Below are 27,916 nucleotides of genomic sequence, written 5' to 3'. Positions count from 1 at the left end.
CACCCTTCGATGCGTGGCCTTAGATGGACGCCGGAGTACGAGGATCGTGTCTCCCTATATGCGGACGATATCCTCTTGTATCTTGCATCTCCGCGCAAATCGCTCATTGTATTGGTGGATGTGTTGAGCTCCTTTGGTCGCAACTCCGGATTGGTCATTAACTGGGCTAAGTCTTGTGTGTACGTTCTCTCCGGGGAGGCCCCCCCCCTTCCGCGGGGTGCCCTATCCAGGTTGCGCAGTCGGGGTTTAAGTATTTGGGAATCTTTATCACCCTAGACCCGGTGGCCCGGTATGAGCGGAATCTTCTCCCCCCCCTTCAGCGCCTAAGGGCGGATGTTGCGGGTTGGCGGCGACTGCCGCTCTCGCCGCTCGGCCGGGCAGCGTTGTTCAAAATGATGTCGCTGCCACGCTTTTTGTACGCCCTACAGAACACTGTGGACGTAGTGCCGGCCTGCTATTTTCGGGAGGTGGAGTGTCTTCAGCGTCGATTGTTTTGGGATGGGCGGCCGCGGATCGCTCTCGCCAAACTAACCCTACCGTGGTACGATGGGGGGGTCGCTCTCCCTGATATTAAACGATATTATTGGGCCTCCCAGTTGGCTGCTGTTAATCACGGGATGTATGGGCCTGCTTTGAACCCGGCTTTTGAGATGGACAAATTGTTATTGCCAAGCGGGGATTATAATCGAGCACTATACTCGGGGTCCCTTGATGCGCGATTGACAGGCCCGACGCGGGTCGCGGTGCAGGTGTGGCATGCAGCCAATGCGGCGATGGGGTGGAGGGATCGCTTGACTCGGGCAACGCCATTGTACGCTTCCCGGCGTTTGGGTTATCTGTGTACTACGAAAGGCTTTGATAAATGGGATATGATTGGTATCAGCAAGGTAGGGGATCTCTGGACGAAAGGGAAATTTAAGACGTTCGACATGCTGAAAACCGAATATCAGTTGAACGATAGGGAATACTTTCGGTACGCTCAGGTTCATCACGCCTTGTGTTCCGTATTCCCGGATGTTGCGGCTATTCCGGAGTCCTCCCCGTTGGAAGATAGAGTATTGGACGGCTATGTGCCGGATAGTACCATTTCGCTGATTTATAAGAAGCTTATCAATGATCGAATGGGTTTGCTGACCTCATTGCGGGAGACATGGATTGCCGACGGTTTGGAACTTGACGACGAGGACTGGGTGTCAGCGGTGGCCTCCCCGAAAGAGGTGGCTATCCCGGCCTGCTTGCGTTTCGTCCAGCTTAAGATACTTCATAGAGTGTACGTCACGGGGCCAGGTTTGATGCGTATGGGGTATTTGGTGGATGGTCTGTGTAAGCGAGGCTGTGGACTACTGGGGACTTTCCTCCATATCCTGTGGGAGTGTCCGGAGGTGACTCGGTTTTGGTGTAGAGTGCATGCGGTGTTAGAAGAAGTCACGCATGTTGCCTTGTTGCCGGAGGCACGGAGATGTTTGCTGAATGTCTGGGAGCCGACTGATTACAATGTGATGCAGACGCAGTGGGTGACTCTGGGCTATATGGTAGCGAAGCGTGACATTGCACAACTGTGGGGCTCCCAGAGGACACCAACGGTCTCAGCGTGGAAGGAACACATGGACTGGTGTATGTTCAGAGAGAAAATGGTGTATGTGGCAAGAGGCAAGCCTGGGAAGTGGATTAAGGTGTGGGGTCCCTGGAACTCCTATCGTGGAGGTATTTGCGCCCCGCCCCAGACGCGAGAGATGGATGCTGCTCTGTCTCCCTAGCCCGCGCATTCCTCTATGCTCCTGCGACATGTGCATTTGGTTTCTTCTGCCTGCCCCCCCCCTCTTTCTCCCTGGGTTTGTTTACCCCTTTGTTACGGGGAGCACATGTTACTACTATTGACCTCCTCTGCCTTGTGTGTGTGATGTTTTTCGTTTTCTTTAAAAATATGAAACCTTTCTTTGCTTGTCTATGGACTGCGGCTGCGGCTGGCTGAGTTGATTAGCACTCCAGTAGCTCTCTTATTGCTTCACCGATGTGGTTGTTAAGATGTGTCTATGCTTATAGTGTGCATTAGCGGCCGGCCTGTTGGTTGTAGGCCCATATTTGTATGTCTCTGAAACTGTAATAAAGGTTTTTCAAAACAAAACAAAAAAAAAAAAAAAAAAGGTTCTGATTGTGACATTTTTCGTTTTGGGCATAGCTGCCCGGACAATCTGGTTGGCAATACTTTTATCCTTTTTGAAGGCCGCGTGTGTTAGAATTTTTTCTGACAGATTGTAAATCAGTGATTTGTTTAATTCTTGTAATTGTGTCTCCTTGTTGACATTTCCCACGGTTGATTGCTGTATTGCATCCTGCCTCGTGGTTTTTGGCGGCCCCTTCCTAAAAAAGACGGTTGTTGTTGGAAGTTTTGTTGGTAATTACCTCGTCTATTATACTCTGGTCGATTATTTGGGGTTTCTGTCTCAGTTCCACTTGATGACGAAGATGTGTCCGAGAAAGTTATAAAGTTGTTTCTTGATCTACCTTGATATTCAGGCAGACACCTACGTGCTTCCGGTCTCGAGTAGAAATCAATTTGGAGATAAGGATATGTTTTTTCAATTGAAAAGTTCTTCCTGTCTTTTTCAAACTTGACTCCCTTTTGGTTGATTGAAAAGTCTTTGAATTCCAAAATTTCTTTATCTACTTTTTCCAGGAGCGTTTTTGAATCCGCAATGAGTTGGTTTGATTTGATCTCTGATTCTAGAACGGCTATCTCTTCCAGTTGTTGTTTTGATAATCTTTGTGCTGTTTCCACAGTCAGGACCATTAGGTCTCTGCTGCATTTTGTTTCGATAAGACTGTAGCCTTTTTTATAGATCGGATCCTCTGTAAAAATTACCGGTACATTGCGTATCTGTAAGCCTCCGGGTATTGTTCCTGCCCTTAGATGTTCCACAAGGAAGTGGCCGTGGAGATCAGTTCTAATTTGTTTCTTTTTAAGTCTGATGAGACGATCCGATTCATTTGTAATTTTGGCTGTAGCGCTTAATGTCACCGAAGCGAAAAGAGGAGGGTCATTAAACAATTTGGAAATATGTTCTTCGCTGTAAGCGAAGGTGTCCCCGTCCGTCATACTCGTGCGGGATCCAAGTCCAATTATATTAGTCTGTTCCTAAAATACTTCAACAAAAACACTTCTAGTCGTCTTCCCAAGACTAAAGAACCAACACAAACAAAAAACACCCTCTGTGCAAACTACGTATTTGTGGGGTTGTATCTTTTCTCTCTTGGACAACCTCGCGGGTGTGCACCTGCTATTTAACTAGTTAATAATGTTAAGCAGCATGAGAGCAGCGCTAGGATTGGCTGAAGTGGGCTGCCTCGACGCTGCAGCCAATCTGGGGGCCTGGGTCTGCTCTCCACCTAGCTGTCTTAGATAGCTGGGTGTAGAGGTTTACATGGCACATGTCAGGCTGGCCGTCGCAAGACATGACATGCGCTGTGTTTTTATTTTAATTTTATTTTATGCGTTTTTATATAGCGCGGACTTTACCCGAAGGTGTCAGAGCGCTTCACAATAAGGAACAGTAATGATACATGAGGCGAAAATTACAAGTGAGCATGTTACAAAAGCACCAAAACAAACGTTACATTACATGAGGTAATGGTGGCAATTGTGCATGTATCAAAAGCAAACAAAATACAAGAGGTAGCAAACGATACGTTACAAAAGGAAAGGTGACATGTGTGCATGTTACAAAAGAGTACAAAGTACAAGTAGAGGTATAATACTGCACTAAATGGCAGACACTCAAAACACAAAAACACACTGGGAAGGCACTTCTATAGGCATGGAGAACAGAATTTCCTATAATGGAAGGACTTCCTTCAGATAATGGAGGGCGTGAATTAAATTTGGAAGTGTCTTTGTGTGATTTATGGTGGAGTGAGCATCACTCCCCGGCTTCCAGTCAGCAGCAGTGGCCCCGCCCCCAAACATGGCTCCGGCTGGAGAAAGGCAAAAATAAAGTGGTAATAAATGTATTACCATTTTAATTTTCACCTTTTGTGACGCTGGCAGCAGGAAGGGGCAACGCCCCTTTGCCCTAATGGAGGGGCAACCGCTGCAGGGTCAGCAGAGGCCCTGGTTTGCATCCAGCCATCAGAGCATCCTCTGGCATAATATTATGAGATCTCTTCTTGCCTAGTATGGATCTCACCAGCTCATGGGCATCAGCCGATGCAGTGATTGTGTCTTAGGCAGAGCTGAATGCCACGCAGGGTGCCAAGTTGAATCAACTCTCCTCGCATGCTTTTTGTTTTGCATTACTAAACCTCCAAAGGGAAGTTTCGCTCTAAGGAGCAAAAAAAATATCTGTTAAAATGCCCTGTTTCATAGGGAATTTTTCTCACTGACCTTCACTAACAATTTTACTTTTACTTGGCATTCCCGTCATGCCTCAAATGGTGTTCATGGCAGGAAAATGTGCCAATGCAAACCGGCAGGCCAGTTGCAGATGGGCCAGCCGATCATAGATTTTCAACAGCAGAGGCAGAAGAGAATGAACGCCGTTTAGTGGTTGCCAGGGGCTATACCTGGGAACCCTAGCTTGCACCTTACGACCCCTTAAGCATTGCTTTTGCGACCCAGGCCTCAGAGGTGTCAAAACCAGTGCCAAGAACACAGGGGTAGCCTGCTCTTCTGGTCGTTGATGCTCAGATCTTCTTGTTTACCGCCCATTTTTATAGTTACACTAGTAGTGAATAATAAATTATTATTCACAATTAATATCATAAAAAAGGAGCACCAGGAGCTGGAACAACATTTGCTGAAAGCTAAGGCAAACAGAGCAATGGTTTTAAATGTATTGGGTGTGCATGTTTGCGCTTCAGGTTTTGTGAGCTAGTGCATATTGGTGAAAGTGCAGGTCTCTATGTGTGAGCGTGTGTGAGTGAAAGTGAGTGGGCGAGAGTCAGTGACAAGCAGTGAATGGAAATGAGTGACAGAGTCTCTGTAATGGAGTATGCGTGAGTTACAGAGAGCGAGAGTATGAGCGACTGCAAGGGAGTGTGCGTGGATGAGTAGACACACTACTGTGGTCACACAAATACTTTTTCAGATGTACAGCTCCACTTTAGGCCACTATCATGCCTCACTTCTCTTTTTAACAACTTTTTAAAAAAAAATTGTATTTGGCATTTATAAAGCGCTAGTCTGAGTTAGTAACTAGTTTGTGGTTAATAAGACTAAAGAGGATATAGCCATTTCTTCAATTGTTTTCTGAAAGCCACAAATCTGACACCGTGCGCAGATCCTGATGGAGCCTATTCAAATGAGTGGCGGCTAAGAAGTTAAAAGTGTGGCCACTCATCTGGGATTTCTTAATTCTTTTACAGAATATCAAGGCCTTGCTGGCTGATCTGAGACTCTGAGTAGGTTTGTGAAAGTTGACTTTATTTAACAATAGCCTAGGGCTGTTACCATGACGTGCTCTATGTGTGTGGCACAGTAACTTAAAGATAGCTCATTTGCGAACTGGTAGCCGATGAAGCTGGTTGAGGCAGGCAGATGCTGAGTCCCTTTGCCTACAATGCAAACAAGTTTGCCAGCTGTATTTTGAACAGTTTGAAGCCTTGAGAACAAATAATCAGTGTTGGACTTGGCCCTTCTAGCAGGTTCACCCCAAAACTTTTTGCGTTCTCCTAGCCTTTTTCTGTAACGTGGTATTGGTGATTTTAGGCCTCTGAGCACTTTAGCACTGTGGTCCCGTGTAAAGTGCGTGCGCTCTGTGTTTGTTTTAGTGAGACTGACCTTCCCTCCCATAGGAATGCATGGGGGATCTGAGTCACCGTGTTAAGTCCTGATGTGAGAGGAGTGCAGGGTCGAGTTTGGTATGTGCGAACTCGTGAGATTGAATGCTGCGCGATGATGTGTACGGCGTTACGGTGTCTCGTGTAGAAGTGCCACTTCTAGAAGCTGGCATGTTTGTGTAATAAATGTGCAGTGACTGTCTGGCTTGTGATTGGCTGGTGTGTCTGTCTCCAGGAGTCAGGATGGGTCTGCCCCGGTGGTGAGTGGAGAGATCTGCATGTTGATGGCAGGGAGGAGTACACCTGGGACCTGAATAGGGCTGGGTTTTCCCTACAAAATGCTGGCTCCACCCCCTGTGGTGCATCTGATGTCCCTGGCCTGTCCTGTGAATAGGGAGAGGGGCTGAGCAAAACTAAGTGCTCAGGAACCAGTTGCATCTGGTTCGCCCCTTCCCTGCACCTTTGGAGACAAAGGATTTGGTGTATAAAAGAAGGGCTGTGACCCCATGAAAATGTTCTTGTTCTGGACTTGAATCTACCAGGGGCGTGCTGCTGCTGGGGCTCAGGGGAAGCGTTACAACAAACAAATGATGGACGGAATGCTGACAATGCATACATTCTCCCCCAGTCAAGAGATCTGGGTTAAATCCATCGTTCTTTTGCCCACTACACCACCCCAGTTTAGACATGGCCATATGCAAATCAGTCTTGACCCTGTGCCTCATGGGAACAGTCCAGCCCGAACTGCCAAGCCATGTCTTCCCTGGACCGGAATCAAGCATCCTAGGACCGGTTTCTGGCTATCAGCCGTCATCAGCCAGGATAGCTTGACTCCAGTGGCATAGTGAGCACGGGTCCCACGTCTGGGAATACCCTCAGGGGAAGGCTTGCCTCCCTGGGCCCTGCCCTGCCCTGCCCTGGATGCCTGGAGGACTTTTGTTTGCTGGGAGCTTTTCTGCTCCATTTCTTTATGCCCAGGACTTCTTGGACCTATTGGTTTGCTTTTGCCAAGACTTGGTGTCGCCTTGGAGCCTGTGGGGCTGATCAGCGCCAAGCAGCAGCCCTTGCCGAGGGAATCCCCCTCGTAGGGCTTCCCCCCGCCTCGTGAGCCTTGCGGGTGCCCACCCCGCTTCTTTGGCTTTAATTATATGCAGGTGCCCACCCTGCATCTTTGTTTTTATTTCATAATTAATGTGGATGCCCACCCCGCTTATTGGAGTCCAATGCGGGTGCCCACCCCGCTTTTACATTTATTTTCCCTTACGAGGGAGCCTACCCCTCATTGCCCCCGAGATCCACGCTGCCGTCTGCGGCCCGCCTGGTTGTGGGCGGGCCGCCGGACGGAACCGGGAGCAGAAGACGAGAGGCAGTGCCGGGTCGCGAGGGGCTCCCGTGTGCGAAGGGAAGCCCCGCGCGCCCCACCGGAGAGAAGTCCTGGACCCTAGGAGAGGACCCAGGTGAAGGACCATGCCGGAGCTGCCTCGCGTCCCAGCGGGGCTCCCTTGAGTGGCTGGGAGCCCCGTGAGAAGCGCGAGGCGTGCGGCGAGTGCAGGAAGTCCCGGTCCCAGAAGAGGGACTGGGTGAAGAGAACAACCCGGTGAGTGTGACAGGGCTGGGGGGGGGCTCCGCAGAAACTACAGTGTAAAAAATCCTAGAGCGGCCCCGGATGGCAGCAGGCCGCTCCAACGGGGGCATGTTTATTTTAAGAGCCCCGTGGCTCCAACGTGGGCACAGTGACTTTCAGAGCCTACGTGGCTCCAACGAAGGGCGCGTGTTTGTTTTCCCGAGCCTTGGTGGCTCCAACGATGGGGCAAGTTAACTTAAAGGCCCGGGGCTACCATGAGGGGCATTCTTCTGGTTTAAGGGTCCAGAGGGGCCCGTGCTGGCCCCCGTGTCTGGGGCCATATCGAGGCGCAGTGTCGGCGCCTGGGCTGCCCCGGTTGCGAGGGGGCTGCCCCAGCGAGAAGGGGGGCATGTTTCTTTTGGGTTCTAGAGCCTAGGTGGCTCCAACGGTTAGGACCTGCTTTTCTTGAGCACTATGGCGCTCCAACGTGGGCCATACTTATTTACAGGGCCAGAGGAGCCCTGTGTGGCTCCACAGTGCTGGGGGACATGTCGTTTTTAGAGCCTAGGTGGCTCCAACGTTTTGGACATTATTTCAAGGGCCATTGAGAGCCCATGCCTCATTTTACTTCCTCAGCTGCGCAGCACTTAGTGCCAGCTGCAGCGTTTAGGCCCTGTTCTTGTCCCCAGCTGCCCAGCAAGTAGTGGGCAGCTGCTACGTTTAGGTTCTGGCGCAACCTGGACCCTAATGTGATTGAGGTGTTATTGTGATTTATATACTAATGGCGTTGGGTGTTAGGAAATGTACTGTGTGTAGCATGTTTTGCGCACCCTGTGTTTTATACCTCTAGATATGATTTCTGCATAGGAGGTTGTTTTACCTGTTTAGGTTTATGTTAGGGAGATTATACTTCCCTGTGTGATATACACCCCTAGTATAATTCTACTTAGGAGGTAAGGTCTAATGCGTTAGACTTATGAGAAATTGCATAATGTGTTTATGCCCCTGTGATGTATGCAGAATAGGTTTTATACCTGATTCTATTATGATAATGCTGAGGTCATTATTGCGCCAGTAGTTACTGGTTGTGCTCTACAGTGATAATTTGTGTTACAGTTGGTATATGTTCTACATTTACAATTGGTGATTTGTGCTAAGTCGGACAGTGGTCCATGTGGCCCTGTCTTGTGTAAATAGTCCCCTGTAAAATTCTGCCAAGTGCCAGTGTAAATTATGTGATTATCATTTAAGGTGTTTATTGTAATACAAAGGCTACTTTTTATATATAACCTTGTGTGGAGTTTCCTTTGTGGTGGGTCTAGGGTGTTGCTGCTGTGTGCGTGCACAAATGCTTTACACATTGCCACCAGGATAAGCCTGACTGCTTGTGCCAAGCTACCAAGGGGGTGAGCAGGGGTTATCTTTGGCGTGGAGCTCCCTTGCCCTGACTAGAGTGGTGGTTTCTGCCTGGCTTTGGCGCAAGCCTTAGCCAACCAGAAGTCCCATTTCTAACAATCAGACATGCCAACATATAATGCATTTCCATAGTCAATCCTACTCAGGTTTAAAGCTTGGATTATGTTACTTCTCCAAGCTACTGGGATCAGTCGGAACAATTTCTGAAAGACACGTATCAGTCCGAAACACGTCCCTTGAACCCTGGTTACATGGTCTTGTAGGGACAGAGTATTATTGATGAGAAAGCTCAAATTTGTAACCACTTTTTTGGGTGCCGGTGCGGTGCCTAGCATTGCTGGCCACCACGAATCAGTCCAACATTTTCCAGCACCTCTGAACAAGATTTCTGATTTATCTGCATTTAATTTTAGACAGTGGAGATGCAGCCACTCTGCCACGTCAGAAGGGCACTTGACTAGATTATCCCTTGTTTCAGCTAACTTATCATTGATAGAGAAAATAAATTGGGTGTCAGTCATTGGCATACACGAAGATCTCAGATCCTCTTTTTCTCACAATATTGGACAGCGGAGCCAGGGTTTTTACTTAATGGAAGTAGCTTGTGGGGCACCTTGCTCGTGGTGGTTTTGATCAGTCAACCTGGTCCCCGCCGTGGGCTTCCAACAAGTACCATTTTTGACATTGTTTGCTTCACCTTTGCTTGCTTGCCTCGAATTCTTTTTTTTCCATTCTGTAGCTGCCTTGCATATCTCTTTGTGCCATGGGTGATAAAGCTGCTTATCCCATAGTCCTTGCTTGAACAGCAAATTCTCAGTCTATGCAATATTGGTCCGCTGCATGTGCTATATATTATTGTTAAACCTGGCATCACATATACATTACCTTTACTATTGCTCACAAAGTACTGCTACCTTTTGTTACTACTCTTGTACTTTTTTTTATTTTTTTTTATACCCGTAATGTTCTTCCACACCTCAGCTTCCTTTGCTTGGATATTTCTTCAGTGATGTACCCCACTTTTTATTATCACTGTTACAATGTGCTGCTCAGACGTGCACATCAAATGTACTGCACAATAATTCCATTTAGCTCCTGATTAACACTTTACGAAAGCCTATAGATATTCAACCACTCTCAAGATCTAGGAGACCCACTATGTGACTCTCATGGAATTACTGCATATCAATTGGCCACGATTCCATTTTCTTCTACAATTGGCGGTGCTTGAAAACTGGCTAGACTTCTTAAGAATATGTGACTGTGTTAAAAAACAACAGATATGGATCAATAGCCGTCGATTCCAATAATTAACATTCAATGGCATGGGACATAGGGAAGAGGTGAAACTATTTGAAGGAATCCCAGTCATCTTAATGAGACTTAATGTGGGTAGTAGGAGTTTAAAACAACAGACTTTGTGAAAGGGAGCGAGCAGGGTTGCCTTTATTACCCTGAACCCAACTAGACATTTCTACCCTATGACTAAGCAGTAGACATTCTTCCTAGTAAGAGTTTCCCATATAAAATGACAAAGAATGACTCAAGCTTTTAATAAATGCCGTGTTCTTTCATTAAGGTATGGGACCATCAAAGGAAATGCCTTTCAGATCGAGTTTATCGAATACATTGACGAGCTTGTTTCAGAGATCGGCGTCAAGCCTAGTTTCGTCCACCTTCTTCTGAGTGATCCCAGACTGGCACTGGAAGTCTTCTTCAGTGCTTGCACATCACCTCAGTACCGACTGACTGGTCCGGGGAAATGGGACGGAGCACGGAACGCCATACTGACCAAGTGGGACCGGGTAGTGACACCCTTGAAGATGCGGGTGGTGAAGAAGACTGAGAGGTCTCTCCTTTCCACCATGCTTGGACTTCTCGGTCTCTTTGCTTTGCTTGCTTCTATTTTTATATTGACATAAACAGTATGAAAAATTATTTCTTGTATACAATCCATCCCACAAATGTATAGAGGCTGTTTTATTATATTGGCTCTCATATTGTTTTTATCTATATAAGTACAGTGAAGAAATGTTAATGCTGCTTCCTCAACAATTTAATTGTCCAGTTATGTCCCTCGAGCTGTTTGGATCTCCTACTAAACAGCCCCTTCCATATCATGGGCCAGATGTACAACCATTCCATTTTGCAAGTCTGTGGGACCACTGCCTGCTCCTAAAATCTTTTTTTGCATATATTCACAAAGTCCGTCCGTGTTTGCAACTGTCTTACCACCTGCATGAAGTGGATGGTAATTGCGATTGTTTTGCCACCGCATTTGCAGTCGCAAACAATCATACATATCAGTGCGACTCGCTATTAGGAAGGGACGCCCTTGGCACGCCCCTTCCTAATCGTGACTCGCAAACCATATTTTGCAAGTCGGGAATCGGTTACTGACTCGCAAAATAGGGTTTGTACATACAGACAACTCTTTTTAGCAGTTGCAAACGGGCCATTTTCCGTTTGAGACTGCTAAAATGGGTCGTACATCTGGCCCCATATCAGTTACCATGCCTGTACTTTTTTTAATACCTTGAGGGACATCACCTCACACAGGTTTTTTACTGAAAAAAAAGCCTGCAAAACACTAGCCAATGTAATCAACTACAGAGAAAATACAAATTTCTTTTTAGGGAACATATGAAAATCTCAAATTGTGTCACATCGCCAAAGAGAGAAAGACCACTATCTCACAAAAATGTTTGTCTCCGTATATTTTGAAACTGGATGTCTCTCCACATCCCCCCCATATGTGGAAAACTTAGGAGCATATTTATAAGCCTTGTAAACAGTAAATGTAGAGCATGACAAAAAAATCCGAGTAGGATCTTAAAAAAGCCCTCACTCACCAACCTGGTTGGTGACATTCTTCATCATTGGGCCCCACCAGGAGAGGCCGAATGCCACCCTGGTGTGCTGCGACACCAGAATTACTGCGGAGCTGGTTATTCATGTGTGGTGAATAATAAACTCTGTTCCTCCCACACATGAGGGATACCAGATGATACGTGTATATAGTTTCTTATACTTTTTATCTTCTTTTCACACTTAGTACCTCAGGTCAGGGTGGGCCTTAGCGTGCCCATACCGCCGGGGTCTACACCTTTTTTTGGTCCTGAAGAAAGCCTGTTTAAATTACAAACACATAGGCAGAAACATGTTGACCATCTCTTACAAAGGACAATTTATTCAGCATTCCGTCCTCCACCTGCTTTTAATGTGTCCGATTGGCTACTATTAAATTTAGTTTTGACACAATCGTGATACTTTTAAAATTCACTGTCCACCACACGTCGCAGCACACCAGGGTGGCATTCGGCCTCTCCAGGTGGGGCCCAATGATGAAGCATGTCACCAACCAGGTTGGTGAGTGAGGGCTTTTTTAAGATCCAACTCGGATTTTTTTGTCATGCTCTACATTTACTGTTTACCAGGCATACTCTTTTGTTGATTTGATTATACTTACCTTGGGGGACTGAGAGTGTTCCTATATATTATATTTCCCTCCCTCTCCTGTTGATTTCAGCATATTTATAAGCCCCTATTGCTACCACAACGTCACTGTTTACAATCTTGTGATGGCAATAGGGGCTTCGCCTTATTTACAAGGCAGAGTTAAGCCACGTAACATGTCTTAACGCCGCCTTGTAAATAAGGCACCCTTTCACGCTAAACTGAGCATGAAAGGGGAGGGCAATGGGTGTTGCGGTGAGCGTTCCAATGCAATACCCATTGATTTTGACGCTGCCATATATACAATGGAAACCTGTTCTTACCCTGCGCAACGAGGAGAAATGTTTAATTTCTCCTCGTTTTTGCTGTTTCCATGTGTGCTGCATTGTGAAGCACACTTGGAAACAGCAACACGCCATTGGTTGTTTATGTGCAGGAAGGGGCCCCTACCTGCACATAAACAATCTGTAAAACAAAAAATGACGTTTTGCAACTTCTATGTGTGCTGCATTAAGGAGCACACATAGAAGTTACAAAACACCATTTAAGGATTGTTTATGTGCAGCAGGGAACACCATCCTGCACGTAAACAATCTTTCCCTGCAACTCAGACACCCTTACACTATGGTGCAAGGGTGCCTGTGTTGGGGTTAGGCAGCTAAATTTAGTGGCAGCACAAGAGGAAACGCAGGGCTGCACCATATTGTTGTAAATATGGTGCAGCCCTGCGTTTCAGAAGTGGCTGAGCAGGTGTTAAGCCAAGAATGCTAACGCCGTGCTCCGGCACTTCTATTGTACATATGCTCCTTAATCTGGCTTGTTGGGTTCAGACAGCAAATAATTACATGTAATGACACGTTAATTCAGCATCAGTGTGACTGGTTTCTTCCAGAACAAAAATATAAACTCTGTTGCTAATGAACAATACTTCTGCATAGGTGAGATCCAAATTGTCTCATAAACAACGTCAAAAGTTTGTCACTAATGTGGGATGGCTATAAATTATAAAATATCTTTGGGGAGATTTCAGCAACATGCTGCAACCCAATTTCCAAAGTGTTTGACTACATATGGCATATGTCAATTATAAGTTTTGTTTATTTGAGTGACTGGTGGTCACCTGCCTTTGGAGTACCAAGTGGCCTTTGTAAATGCCGCACTTAAAAAATATGTGTATTTCATCATAATAATCCATAACACAATAGTATAACAATAGAAATCAATTAGAATGTTAAACATAATATATAAATTATACTTTCATGTTCAGGCAAACAAAAAAGTTGCAAAATGGCAAATTCATATTGTAATGTTAAAGATCAATAATCAAAGGCTTTGATGCAGACACTTTGAACTGCTACAAAAACAGCAAATATATGCAGAATGGGCAACCTTTCTCGAGAAATACTTTTTCATCCTAGGACTCGGAAAGTGACTAATACTCTGTTGTAAATTTCTACTGGTCTTTCTTTTCCACATATCATCTTTATTGTCCTTTTATATGAAGCAACACAATCACATTGTAATGCCCTATTACAGGTCACTATGCATATTATTGTGGAATGTATACATGTAATGCCTAATATCATGACATGTGAATGTATACTGTTCTATATATCTATTTTTTTTCTTAAGAATTGTATATACAAACGTTTATGTTTTCCTATCTATTCATCTATCCATCTATCTGTCTAAGCTGATTACAGCTGCTTCTAACTGTCTCTCCTTATCGAGAGCTCATGTAAAAATGTCTGAGGAAGTGAGAGACAATTATATTTGATATTTTATACATATTTTATATATATTTTATATTGTGGCTAGAGATTTAGTCTACTTCATTTAGGATTAATATCTGTTTGAGATCCAATTTATTCAAATGAGCATCATTAGCAATATTAGAGATTAGGCTAAATTATTGAATATGCAAATAAAATAATAAAATTATGTTTGTTCCATATTGGTGTTGCAAAACTGCTGAACTGAAGCAGCGCAAAAAACTAATTGCACTAAAAGAACAAAACGCAATAAAAAGCATAAGGGCCCTTATTAGTATTATATTGTCTATTTTCATGTGCAAATTCCCATTTGCAGTTGAAACAGGATTATATATAGTCTGCACATTGTACCTGACGCAGGAGCTTGTCTCTAACACCAGGTAAAATATGCTGCACATTTTGGTTGCAAATTTCACCTAATTCTGGTTTGTGCATACAAGGACTAGGTGAAATCACGCACCGCGTCTGCATAAGTCCCAAATCCAGAAGGGTGAGTGCAACTCAGAATCTGAGGCAAATTGTGCACTCATTAATTACAGCATCCTATGGTGATTAGAATTGTTTGCAATTTACATGTACGATTTGCACAGGTCATTTATTCAAACACATGAAGGGCAAAGTAGCAGCAAAGTTCCATTTCACTTAAAAACAAAACAAAAAGGAGAGCAATCAGAGTAAGGGGAGTGGACAGACTAAGGGCCTGATTTAGATGTTGGCGGGCACACCGCCAGCCCGCAGCGGTCGTGAAAACGGCCACAAGCAGGCAGCATCATGACCGCCGTATTACGATATCACTGCAGGGCTGGCGGTGTGCCTGCGGTGCAGTCATGGTGGCGGAATGCTGCGGCTCTAGTTAAGAGCCACAGCCAAGGCCTGCCTTGCTGAAATGCATGGATGTCTGGCACACTGTTTCCCTGCAGGATGTTCTGCTGGGAAACAGTGCTCCCGTGCAGATAGCATGGGGCACACATAGGTGTCACCATGAACATGTCACACTCTACCAGGAGACATATTTTCACCCTCAAACTTTCCTTTCGGCCAACCTTTTCATGGTGGCCGCAGAGGGGCAGGTTGTAATCCTGACGGCAGTGCCCATATCTGCACTGCCACCATTGAGTGCTGCTATCCCCACCGCAAGTGCTCAGATCTTGGCGGTGGTCTGAAGGCAGTCAGATGGCGGTCTCACTGCCCGCATCGTAATCCGGGGGGGCCAGAAAGTCAGGTATGCAGGCGGTAGAACCGCCGAAAAATGACAGTGGTCCCAGGAGCCCCAAACACCTAACTCAGGCCCTAGGAGCCTAACTAAAAATTGCTTGCATGACCTACAAAGCCCTACATCACAATACTCTGAGCTACCTGGCCCAAAAACTGGTGCTATCTTGTGGAAACAGATCCTCCAGAAGTACCAGCAATCTTCTTCTGAAACTACAATGCTTTACCAAAAAGGCTTGAGTGCAGTGTGACAGCCTGAGCACTGTTAGTCATTTCACTTGGATACAATGAAATAATGTTACAAGTTCAGTGCAGTGAGGTTATTAACTGTCTCTGTGGCGCAGTCTAGTGTGGTGATACAGCTCACCTGTGAAGTAGTGCAGTATGTTTGGAAGCAGTCCTTTCAATGATTGAGTGCACTGTAATGGGCTGAACATACAGACCGGGCACAACCGAAGCAGCCACACATGCACATACAGCATGTGGGCACGTGCACGTTTTTGGTGAGACTTGCCACGAGTGCCCTTGTTTCTCCAGTAGGGGGTCATTGCCCTTCCTTAGCCTATGCTATACATCGACAAGTTGCTGCGGACCACAGATTGTCAGCAGTGGTGGCAGGAGACATTTTCAAAGTGGTGGGGCGTACAAATTGTGAATGAGTTTTAAGTAGTGAGCGAGCAAAGAGAGATAGCCCGGCTGACAAAATGGAAGGTGACGGGGGTCTCCTGTGTAGAAACGTTTGGAAAAAAAGGAGGGCCAAATGATGTATTTGAAAGCTAATTTCAATAAAGAATTTAGTGAAAAGAAAGATTTATAAAACAATTCTTAATGTGTGCTCTTGAAAAATGTCAAACCATTAAAGAATGCCCCAAATCTCTCACTAAATCCTGCCTCAACTGTCTTTAGAGCTGAGAAGCAATCTGTGTATGTTTGCAACCCCTAAAGTGGGAGCTGTAGTCACGAAGAAGAGTAATGTACATGCTGTAGAAGAATAGAAGTGACTTCAGCGGTGGGTTAGTGCACAGATATAATGTTCCAAATGTGCCAGCAGAGCAGGAGGGGTCAAGGTCATGATAACCTTTGTCAATGATCAACAGTATTGAAGCCAACACTAGTGCGGGGGTCGAGTCAGCTCTGGAATCAGTGAAAGGATAGCTCTGCTGGCCATGTGCAGGGTACTGAGGCCATACATGCTTGAATGTCGATAATGTCACACATGATGACATAGGCAGACAATAGTTGTTCATATGTCAGCCTCAGGCTTACTAAACACGTCATCATTAAAAAATACAAGAAATCCTGATTGCACCGTGAAAACAATGACTTTTAAACACAAAGCCCAGGACTGGAGCCTGGTGACCTGACCACAAAAGGGATGTTTCTCAATCAACACATGAAAGACGACGTTTAAAAATCAAACTTTCAAAACTATCCCGGATGTAAATCAATCCAGGGTCATCCCATGTACAAAAGGAAAAAACAGTATCGGTCCCAGGGGGTCTGTTTTATATGTTACCACATTGCTCTAATCCTGAACCCAGTATGCTGCAACCAGCGCTCTTTGAGCCACTGAAATGATGAAAGGATAAAGTGATGGATGGGGCCTATCCGAAGAGTGGACGGTTCCATCATAGAATACATTTGCACCGAGAGGGAGGGACAAGAGTGGAAGAGGCCGGGTGACCCCCCAGCCGAGTGAAAGAAACCAGCGTGGAGGTTCAAATTAAGTTCAAGCCAGAAGCACCATAAATGCGAAGACAAGATGTAAATGGCAGCCTCGCAGCACTATGGGCAGCTGGGTGCTTTTTCAAACGTGACTTACTTATGCCCACGAAGGAGATATGCAAAACCTTCCTCCATCCTGGTGTTCAGAGATCATACAAGTGTAGAGGCACGTTTCTTTGTATAAAGTCTGAAGAGCTGTCATTGCTATTCATTTAAACCACAATGACACCTGCCACACCTACACACAATCAGAAACGTCTATTTCGCGTACACTCGTAGAAAACATTATGTTGTGCAAGGAGGTTTGTATTTGACATTTTCTGACAGTGTATGACCTGAGCATGGCCTCCTATACATGACGGCAGAAATCATGGGTTGAGCTCATTGTTCCATACACCCTGCTGACACACTTTATGTAAACAGCAAAGGTACATCATGTGTCCTCCTTGTTGTAGGGGGGGGGGGGTTATTCAAGTGGGGCAATAACGAGGGGGGCTATTACTGGTAGCACAGTAAATAAGGGGATGGCCACGCTCTAGCTTTGTTCGTGCCGTCAGCCACGAGCGCTGACGTCACCCTTTATTTATACCTCCTGGACCGCGCCCGGACCAGGAGGGTGAATGTGCTACAAATTATAGGAAGGGCCGGGTGGCTCACTACACTTATCTCGTTACCGTGGAACAAAGAAGTTTTCAGACCTCTAGCAGGTTTTATTTATTTGACAGTTTCACTGACTGCTGACTTTGATGATTAGCCGCAGTTAAACAGAGCTCGGTTTACTCTTCATGAAAGACTCCGCCACAGTGCTTGAAATGGAAAAATGAAAGTGCAGGTACTCTGTGACAGAGTTCCCGCTTGTTTCTGAGAAGTCATTATAATAGTGGGGAAACACAATAATAGTCTAGGACCTGGGTGTAAATTGGTACAGGAAACAATGGTCCTAAACCTTTCTTTAAACAGTGTGATTCTATCATGCAATAATCATTTCGTTCAATTTTGGAGCATGCATAATGTCATCTCACGGTAATAAAAACGGTAAAGTTAAAAATGTGCAACAATCAATAGATTTCAATGCAGCATATATTTATTAATCATAATTAAACTAACAGTAGGTATCTTACTATATTTTAGAAAATGTGAAGGAAACAGAAAGGTTGCTCCAGGGGAACGTGCAGAAGGGGCTGCTCTAGCACCACAGCATCACTCAATGGCACCACAGCATAACTCAGGGCCAGCACAGCATCACTCAACGCCACCACAGCCTCACTCAATGCCACCACAGCATAACTCAGGGCCAGCACAGCATCACTCAACGTCACCACAGCATAACTCAGGGCCAGCACAGCATCACTCAACGCCACCACAGCCTCACTCAGGGCCAGCACATTATCACTCAACGACACCACAGCATCACTCAGTGCTTCTTGCACTTTTTAATTACAACTTCTCACCATGCTGCACAGCAGCCACACTTATCTACTGCACAGCTTAGAAACATTGGCAAAATCAATAGCTCTACCTAAACACTTATAAGGCCCCGCAATGCATAGCCGATAGGTCTCGCCTTAGGGACATTATAAGAGTTTAGTTATGCAGCACAATATCCTTGATTAAACAACATCAAATGTTGCATTGCTAAACACTTATAAGGTCCCAAAAGCGAGACCTATTGGCTATGCCAATGCTTGTTATTACTTATTTGTCTACAACAGATTTTTTCAACTTAATCTATTTCGTCATTATGATCAAATTCTAAATGTTGAATAAACATTGGGCTTTAAAAATAATGTTCATATACAAGAGCTATGCTATATTGTACTACTAAACAGGCAGCCACAAGTACAGTTACAATGCAGACAACAAGGTCATGATTTGAATGGTGCAGCAGGTGCAGTGACACCAGGTCCAAAAGCCCTAGGCACCCCACTAGACACGTAAAATTGCTATATTTTACAGATAAACAGGCAGTCAAAAATGCAGTTACCTTGCAGACAACTGGTGCATCATTTGAATGGTGCAGCAGGTGCAGTGGTACCGGTCCGAAAGTTGTCAGAACTCATGTAAACACCTATAATTGTTATATTTTACTACAATACAGGCAGTCACAATTGCAGTTACCTTACATTTAAAAGGGGCTTGATTTAAATGGTGCAGCAGCACCAGGCCCAAAAGTTGTCATAACTCCAGTAAATACCAAATATTGCTATACTTTACTACTAAACAGATAGTGACAAGTGCAGTTATCTAGCAAGCGCTATGGTCACGATTTCAATAGTGTATCAGGTGCAGTGGAACCGGTACCAAAAACTACAGGCACCGCACTAAGCAATGATTATTGCTATATTTTACAACTAAACAGGCAGTCACAAGTGCAGTTATCTTAGGGTCAAGATTTGAATGGTGCAACAGGTGCATTGTAACCGGGCCAAAAAATTGCCAGAACTCCTCTAAACACCTGATATTGCTATATTTTACTACTAAACAGCAGTCACAATTGCAGTTACCTTACAGTTGAAAGGGGCTTGATTTAAATGGTGCAGCAGGTGCAGTGGGACCAGGGCCAAAAGTTGTCATAACTCCACCAAACACCAAAGATTGCTTTATTTTACTACTAAACAAGCAGTCACAAGTGCAGTTATCTTGCAGGCAACAGGGTCATTATTTGAATGGTGCAGCAGGTGCAGTGGCACTGGGTCCAAAAGTTGTCAGAACTCCTCTAAACAACAAATATTGCTATATTTTACTACTAAACAGGCAGTCATAAGTGCTGTCATCTAGCAAGCACTAGGGTCATGATTTTAATAGTGCAGTAGGAGCACTGGCACTGGGGCCAAAAGCTCCAGGCACCCCACCATACACCTAATATTGCTATATTTTTCTACTAAACAGGCAGTCACAATTGCAGTTACTTTACAGATGAAATGGGCTTGATTTAAATGGTGCAGCAGGTGCAGTGGCACCAGGGCAAAAGATTTGTCAGAACTCCTCTAAACACCTAATATTGCTATACTTTAATACTAAACAGGCAGTCACATTTGCAGTTACCTTGCACTTGAAAGGGGCTTGATTTAAATGGTGCAGCAGGTGCAGTGGCACTGGGGTCAAAAGTTGTCATAACTCCACTAAACACAAAAAATAGCTGTATTTTACTACTAAACAAAAGAGGCACAAGTGTAGTTATCTAGCAAGCACCAGGGTCACGATTTCAATAGTGCAGCAGGTGCAGTGGCACCAGGGGCCAAAAGTTTTCATAACTCGACTAAACACCAAAGGCACTCACAAGTGTAGTTATCTTTTGGGCAGTAGGGTATTGATTTGTATGGTGCAGCAGGTGCAGTGGCAACGGGAAAAGAAGTTATCGGAACTCCTCTCAAAAGCCTAAAATTGCTATATTTTATTACTAAACAGGCAGTCAGAATCGCAGTTAACTTGTAGGCACTAGGGTCATGATTTCAGTGGTGCAGCAGGTGCAGTGACACCGGGGCCCAATGCTTTAGGACCCCTTCTAAACACCAAATATTGCAATATTTTGCTACTAAACAGGCTGTCACAAGTGCAGTTACCTTACAGGCAATAGGGGCATGATTTGAATGGTGCAGCAGGTGCAGTGGCACCGGGACCAAACGTTGTCATAACTCTTCTAAACACCAAATATAGCTATATTTTAATACTAGATACGCGGTCACAAATGCAGTTATCTTGCAAGCACTAGGGCCATGATTTGAATGGTGCACCAGGCCCAAACGTTATGAGAAACCCTCTTAATACATAATATTGCTATTATATTAATTACTTCAATTATTTCCCTCTTTCATTGAATTTTTCAAAATGTTGCTACACTATACCACTAGTAACTGCACAAAATATTGCCTTTTTGTAAATAAACAAGTCATAACACTTTAAAAGACTTTAAGTAACTTGCATAACTACTCAGCAAGCTACAACTTACAACAAAAACAGCTAATTATTCATCACATAGGTGAAATCTAATGCTTTTACCAATGCTTGTTTATATAGCTCTGAAGGAATACATTTTCCATTACCCTCACCACTCGATTTGTTCCAGGTTGTCGAGGACGCCAGTGGCAGAGCAAAGATGCCCTGGGATCCAATGCGAGAAAAGAAAATCTCCTCTTGACACAAGCTTAGTTGTTAAAAAAAAAACTTACAGCTGGGGTCGTGGTCTCAATGAGCAGCAAGATGGCTGCTCTGTGAGCGAGCTGTGCCAGCCAAGTCAAAATCCACCATAATCAATGCTCACTGGGTGTTCTTGTAGGTGCTCTCACAAGGGGGATAGCACAGAGATGACCACTGGCCCCTATCCGTGACGTTTCGTGGCCAGATGCTTCCCCCGCCTGCCTGAGAGGGCACAGCACAGTATCCTGGATCAGCGGCCTATCTCCTGTGCGGCCGACGCCTGGGCCACGATGGTTTCGAAACATGCAGCGTCGGGACACGAGGTTACGATCGCTGTGGACAGAGTGCATCCTGCTTGCTACCTGTGTCACACAGCCGGGGGAGTCCTCCGGCTGACTTGGTGAGGAGGAGAGGGCTGCAGCTGCAGAAGATCAGGAAAGGTGGCTGCTGCGTGTGAGGAAGGGAAGACATGCGGATCGGGGAGGAGACGGTCTGTCCCTGCAACCGGGCGCTGCCCGGCCTGTGGCGCTGCACTGCCCCCCTGCTTGGCCACCTCTGATCGGACGAGCTGTGTTGGTGGGGCTGTCCGGCTCTACAGCACCGGGCCTCTGGCCTACCTGAGGTTGCTGACGGCCCAGGGCTGTGGGCTGGGGTGTGCGGCCTACCAGTCCTTATCCCGGAGACTGCGTGGAGTATGGTTGACCCATGGGCTGGGCTGTGCAGCTTCTACAATGTGGGCCTCGCCCGTCTTTGACTCTCCCCCGCTTACAAACCAACATCATCCTGCTAACCTGTGGTAGGTGTGCATTAAGTGCCCGCTATGGACACCAGCTGTATGCCGCGGGGAGGATCAATCTATATTGCTGCTCTCCTGATGCGCGGGGCAAGCCCAGGGCCCCAATGTGATATCTATCCGCGGACCTCTGTCGTGAGTAAACAGCAAGGAACACTGCATTCTGTAGTGAAGCTGTAGCAGTGGCCTCTGCATGTCGCCCCTCTGGGCCTGCATCACTCTTGCGGCTGCCCAGGCCTGATCCTGGGGGTGCCTACCTGGTGCTGAGGCATGCTAATGCTCCTCTGGTGTGGCCAGAGCTGGGGGAGTAGCATGGCCTGGGGAGATATCCAGACCAGCACTGTTGTAGCTTCCCTGATGTCATTTGTGGCTGAGAACTGGTCCACTCATCTACAAACGCCTATTTAGTTGTTGATATCGTACCCCACTGGCAAGTCACTGCAGATCTCGCTAATTCAACAGTCATAAAATGGACAAGCATGATGGGAAGCAGACAAAGCTCTCTTTCGAAAAACTGTGATCCACCCAACAAGTTGACAGCGCCTTTGACCAGGAGACTGACTCTGCGCCGATGGAGGAAGCCGGCGAGCAAGATATGGACCTTCGAGAGATACTCATGGATGTCAAGGCAAGTTTGAAAACAATAGACTCTAAATTAGACTTGCCCATCTCACATCTCAACCATGTTAAAAAGCGGGTACACATGCATGATGCAAGACTTGATCATTTAGAAACCCATGTGTCATATGTAGATAATCTCCAAGCTGACTTGAGAGAACATCTCCTCCACATGGACAGAGTGTTAGAGGTATTTAAGTCTAAAAGTTAAGATCTCGAGGCCCGCTCCAGGTGCAACAATCTCTGCATAGTAGGAATATCTGGGACCACTGCTATATCCAGAATGGAAGACTTTGTCGAAACTCTGTTGCGGGAGGTCTTCTGAGCGGACCTCTTATCCGTCTTCATTGCAGAGAGAGCCCACAGATTGCTTGGAGCCAAGCCGCCGGTGAGGGATTCCCTCAACCCATCATAGCTTGCTTGTTTTATTTTGTTATAGAGATTGGGAAACGATCCTTAGACTGGCTCACGAGAGAGGACAGATCCAACATTAAGGAAATAATGTGTCATTTTACCAAGACCTCACTTTGGTGTTACAGGCAGCCCGCCAGGACTTTCTACCTGTCAAGAAGATGCTCCAAGAGGCGGGCATACAAGATGTCCTCTTGTACCCTGCAAAGCTCAAGGTTTCTCATGATCGCAGAATGTATTATTTTAAAGACGCTAAGCAGGCATTGAAACTTTCCAAACAGAAAGTCAAAACCAACCGCTTCCTGGCAGCCTTACCACACTCCTCGGCTGGGGTGCAGCTCAGCGATAATGACTGATGCTTCAGGGACCCTGCGGTACAGGCACCTTCCTGGTTGGATGGGGCGGTGAGCGTGCTTCATTGTTATTGTGCATTTTTCTACCAGTGGTATTTTTAATGTTTGATTTATTAATATTACCACTAGCTATTCCCGCACACACATAACTATGCTTGCAAACAGCATGGAGCTCCCATAGGCCCTCGTTCGGCCACCCAGCCTCTATGGTGGGTTGTCAGCTCAGTATCTCCACGGCCTCAAGGGATAATTCCCATTTGTCTAATTTATGTGATGGGGTTTCACAACCTGTTTGGGGTGTTGGTGTGGGTGGGCAGGGCAGTGCTTTTTGAAGTTGGGGAGAGGGGTGTCTATGGGTTTTGGAAAATTATTGCCTGCCTGTCAAGTTTAGTTGCATCACTGTAGAGCACCATCATACACAAGGTGCTTGTGATGCAGAGGGTCTCATCAGATCACACTCGACCAGGCACACAACTGTTTACTCCCTAACAAGCCCCGGATATGATGTCCAGTGTGTCCTGTCTTCCATGGAATGTATGTGGGCACAATGATGGCCGAAAAGCTCGATTGATGCTTGCCCACCTTTTTAGACACAAAGTTGACATTTGTTTCATACAGGAAATGCATCTAGTGAAGGTCCTGGGCTCGGGTCTTCTCTCACGAGGACGGGGGGCGACATACTCCTCGACTTTCTCCAATTATGCATGGGGTCACCATCCTAATAAAAAAGGGTCTACCATGGCAGGAATCCCACTGTTTCCGCGACAAAGACAGAAGATACGTCATACTATCAGGCACCTGTAACACTGGCTGCAATATATGGGCCTGATACTGACGACTCCGAGTTCTTTACGAAAATATCACATCTGGTAACTGATATTGGTCCCCGGACGGTACTATGGGGGGTGGGAGATTTTAATATCCCTTCGGAAGACTCACAAAATAGGTCCAGCAGCTCCCAGTGCCCCCACCCTCAGGCGGCCAAAACCTTACATACGCTAATTTCAGACATTCATTTTTCAGATATTTGGCGCACTGCACACAAGGACGCAAGTAAGGGTACCTGCCTTTCCTCACACCACTATACATGGTCCAGAATTGACTCCTGGCCGACCTCTAAAGATGTACGGCAATGGACAACATGAGTCACTCACCTGCCACATACTCTCTCCGACCAAGCCCCTGTGCTGCTTGTCCTGCAAACACCCAAAGCTGTTCTCTTCCCCCTGACAGAAACGACTCTGCCCCATCCCACAGAATACCTGTTGAAATGGGCCACTGGCCCGACTAAATATATGGGCATTTGGATCAGCAGGAACCCCGAGGAATTGTGGCAGGCTAACTATGGATGAGCAATAGACTGGTTGGAGGATTGTGTCCCGGTATGGGCTCGGTTACCATCGTCTATGCCCGGCCGTATCGCTTGGTCAAAATGGCTGTATTCCCCAATTTCCTTTACCTTTTCGTAAACATCTCAATACCCTCTAACGTCAGTTTATTTAAGCGTTTTCGTTCCAATTTAATTTTGCTGATATGGGCTGAACGACAACCCCGGGGCCCCATATGAGCCACTCACACTACCGTTGTCGCAGGGGGTCATTGGAGCCCTGGATATGCACTTCTATGCCCTATGCGCGCAGGCCCAGTATCTGCACTATTGGGTTCATCCCACGCCGTTCCATACGCATGTGGCAATTGAACTAGATAGGATTTCCCAATGGCCGCTCACTGCGGTTTGCGTTGGGCATGGGAGGGGCTCAGTAAATGTACCGGTACCCCAATGCTACATGACCCTTCTGTTCCTTTAGCTAATCACTCTTTACTCCCGCCACTACAGGATAAAGAGGCCATAGGTCGTGCAGACAGACTGGGTATTCATACTTTTACAGATCTTTACCCCGATAACCACTTCCTCCCTCCCCCAGCGGCACACCCTCATCTGCCCCTGTGCTGCTAGACACTCTATTATATTTTCAGCTGCGAGCCACCTGCGGCATGCTTCATGGGACCTTCCCCACTCCACTGCAGATGCTCACGGCGCTAGAATATGTCTACATCAACGCATCACAGCGCAAGCTAATAACATGCCTCTACCTCTCCATGAAACAGTTTTTTCCAATACTTGTCCCAAAGGCTTGTGAAGCCTCGAACTCTGATCTCGATACTCTTTTGACTGATGCCCAGTAGACTTTGTGCTGCAGTCAACTTGAAATGATGTCCCCAAATTTTGGGCGCCTCATACATTTTAAATTCCTGCATAGTCTATACCGTACACCCACACAATTATTGCGGATGGGGCTCGTCCCAGACTCTCACTGCCGGCGCTGCCGTAGCCCCATGCCGATTTCATACATCTAGCCTGGCACCTCCCTGGGGTCGCAACCTTCTGGACTGAGGTCTTTCACATACTCAGGGACGTCACTGATACACTCATTCCCTTATCTCCAGTAACTGGGCTGCTTGGGTATGTGAAGGAAATACCAAATGTTTCTCTCAGACTAGGTGCCATGATGCCCCTACTAGCTAGGCGCAGGGTTGCAATGCACTGGGGCAGATCGAAGGCCCCAATGATCCAAGTATGGCTCACTGACATTTCACACTGCCACAAACCACTTTCTGCATTCTGGGAGTTTATGCCACAGAGGTCTCGTCCTAGGGACGTTTGGGAACTTTTTACCTCCTACCTTCTGTGGAGAGACTCTGCCTCCCCCACTATGGCGGAGCATCTTTCTACAGTCAAGTACACAGCTTTGTGAATTATATCCTTACAAATAACAGAGATGTATGTTGGGGTCTGTAGGCCCTCTGTATATTAATGTGTATGTAGACATAGACCAGGAATGCAAAAGTTAGCCCGCAGAATACTTTGCATGCTGTAAGAATGTAATGGGCATGATCTAATACCTCGGATCGCACCGCAATCACCAGATATGTACATTTTCTCATAAAGCATGACTCTCGCAACTGGATGCTATGTTGATGCTTTGTACACTGCAAATTAGAAATAAAAAAAATAAAATTTAAAAATAATGAAAAACCATACATGGTTTGCAGTGCAGGCCCCTCTTGCACTTAGCCTTTACTGTGCATCACAGCTGATATATACTGATCCTCGCCGCATTTAGCCGCGACAAAGCGCTTTAAACACTGGTTGGCCACACAAAAGGTGGCTCCACTGTAAAATTCTAATCTTACCTGAAAACATTCTTTTTCTGTAAGAAGGTTCACATGGATGTTTAGGATCTGCATAGCGTCCGCAATCCAGACAGACCCCTTGACGCCAATACTGTTTTTTCCTTTTGTACATGGGATGACCCTGGATTGATTTACATCCGGGATAGTTTTGAAAGTTCGATTTTTTAAACGTCGACATTCATGTGTTGATTGAGAAACCTCCTTTTTGTGGTCAGGTCACCAGGCTCCAGTCCTGGGCTTTGTGTTTAAAAGTCACTGTTTTCCCGGTGCAATCAGGATTTCTTGTATTTTTTAATGATGACGTGTTTAGTAAGCCTGAGGCTGACATTTGAACAACTATTGTCTGCCTATGTCATCATGTGTGACATTATCGACATTCAAGCATGTATGACCTCAGTACCCTGCACATGGCCAGCAGAGCTATCCTTTCACATTGACCCCCGCACTAGTCTTGGCTTCAATGCTGTTGGTCATTGACAAAGGTTATCATGACCTTGACCCCTCCTGCTCTGCGGGCACATTTGGAACATTATATCTGTGCACTATCCCACCGCTGAGGTCACTTCTATTCTTCTACAGTATGTACATTACTCTTCTTCGTGACTACAGCTCCCACTTTAGGGGTTGCAAACATACACAAATTGCTTCTCAGCTCTAAAGACAGTTGAGGCAGGATTTAGTGAGAGATTTGGGGCAGTCTTTAATGGTTTGACATTTTTCAAGACCACACATTAAGAAATGTTTTATAAATCTAGCATTTCACTAAATTCTTTAATGAAATTTGCTTTAAAATATGTAATTTAGCCCTCCTATTTTCCAAATGTTTCTCAAGATAAGACCCCCTTAACCTTCCATTTTGTCAGCCGGGCTATCTCTCTTTGCTCGTTCACTACTTAAAACTCACCCACAACTTTTACGTCTCACCACTTTGAAATGCCACCAGACACCACAGCCAATAGCCCCTAGTTTCTGGCCAATCCATTCCTTTGCAGCATCTTCTTAACATTAGATTTTTCTTCCCATCTCTTTGCCTAGTTTTCTGGCACTCTTATTATTAAAAGTATATTAAAAAAGCCCCAAATATTCGTACCCTCTTCCATACTGTTATCATGCGCGAGGACCGCTGCACTGTACAGGAAATGCCTCTGGAAATATGGCAACAGTGGAAACAGTTTCACCCTATTAGAGAGAATTAGAACTGAAAATACATCCTAAAAATGAAAAAAACGAAAGCTTATATATGTTTTTCCTAAAAGACATGGCCCAGATGTATTAAAGACTTGCATTGCTCTTGTGTGTCGCAATTCGTCGCAAGGCAACGCAAGTCCATAAATGAGATCTACAAAGCCACACAAGAGGCCTTTTGTGCCCCCTCACATTAATTTGTAAAGAAATAGAACACAACGCATAAATGCATCTCATTCATTTCATTGTGGTAGGTGTTCCATGGGTGGCACATGTGTGTTCCCATACAACCACTCTTGGAATT

The 27,916-nt window shown here is 45.8% G+C and overlaps 1 protein-coding gene across 1 annotated transcript in view; it reads left to right on the top strand.

Moving 5' to 3' along the window:
* The window catches only part of LOC146833783 (dimethylaniline monooxygenase [N-oxide-forming] 2-like), a 196,604-nt gene extending 185,927 nt beyond the window's left edge, over positions 1-10,677 (top strand). Inside the window, exon 9 of the mRNA XM_085601659.1 lies at positions 10,335-10,677. Coding sequence (XP_085457785.1) covers positions 10,335-10,677 — 343 coding nt within the window. The remainder of the gene's footprint in view (positions 1-10,334) is intronic.
* The last annotated feature ends 17,239 nt before the right edge of the window (positions 10,678-27,916 follow it).

Source organism: Triturus cristatus, chromosome 4_2 (genome assembly GCF_964204655.1).
Source record: "Triturus cristatus chromosome 4_2, aTriCri1.1, whole genome shotgun sequence".
NCBI classification, from domain to species: Eukaryota; Metazoa; Chordata; class Amphibia; order Caudata; family Salamandridae; genus Triturus; species Triturus cristatus.
The sequence above is the reverse complement of the archived record's forward strand: the minus strand, read 5'-3'. Positions and strand labels throughout refer to the sequence as shown.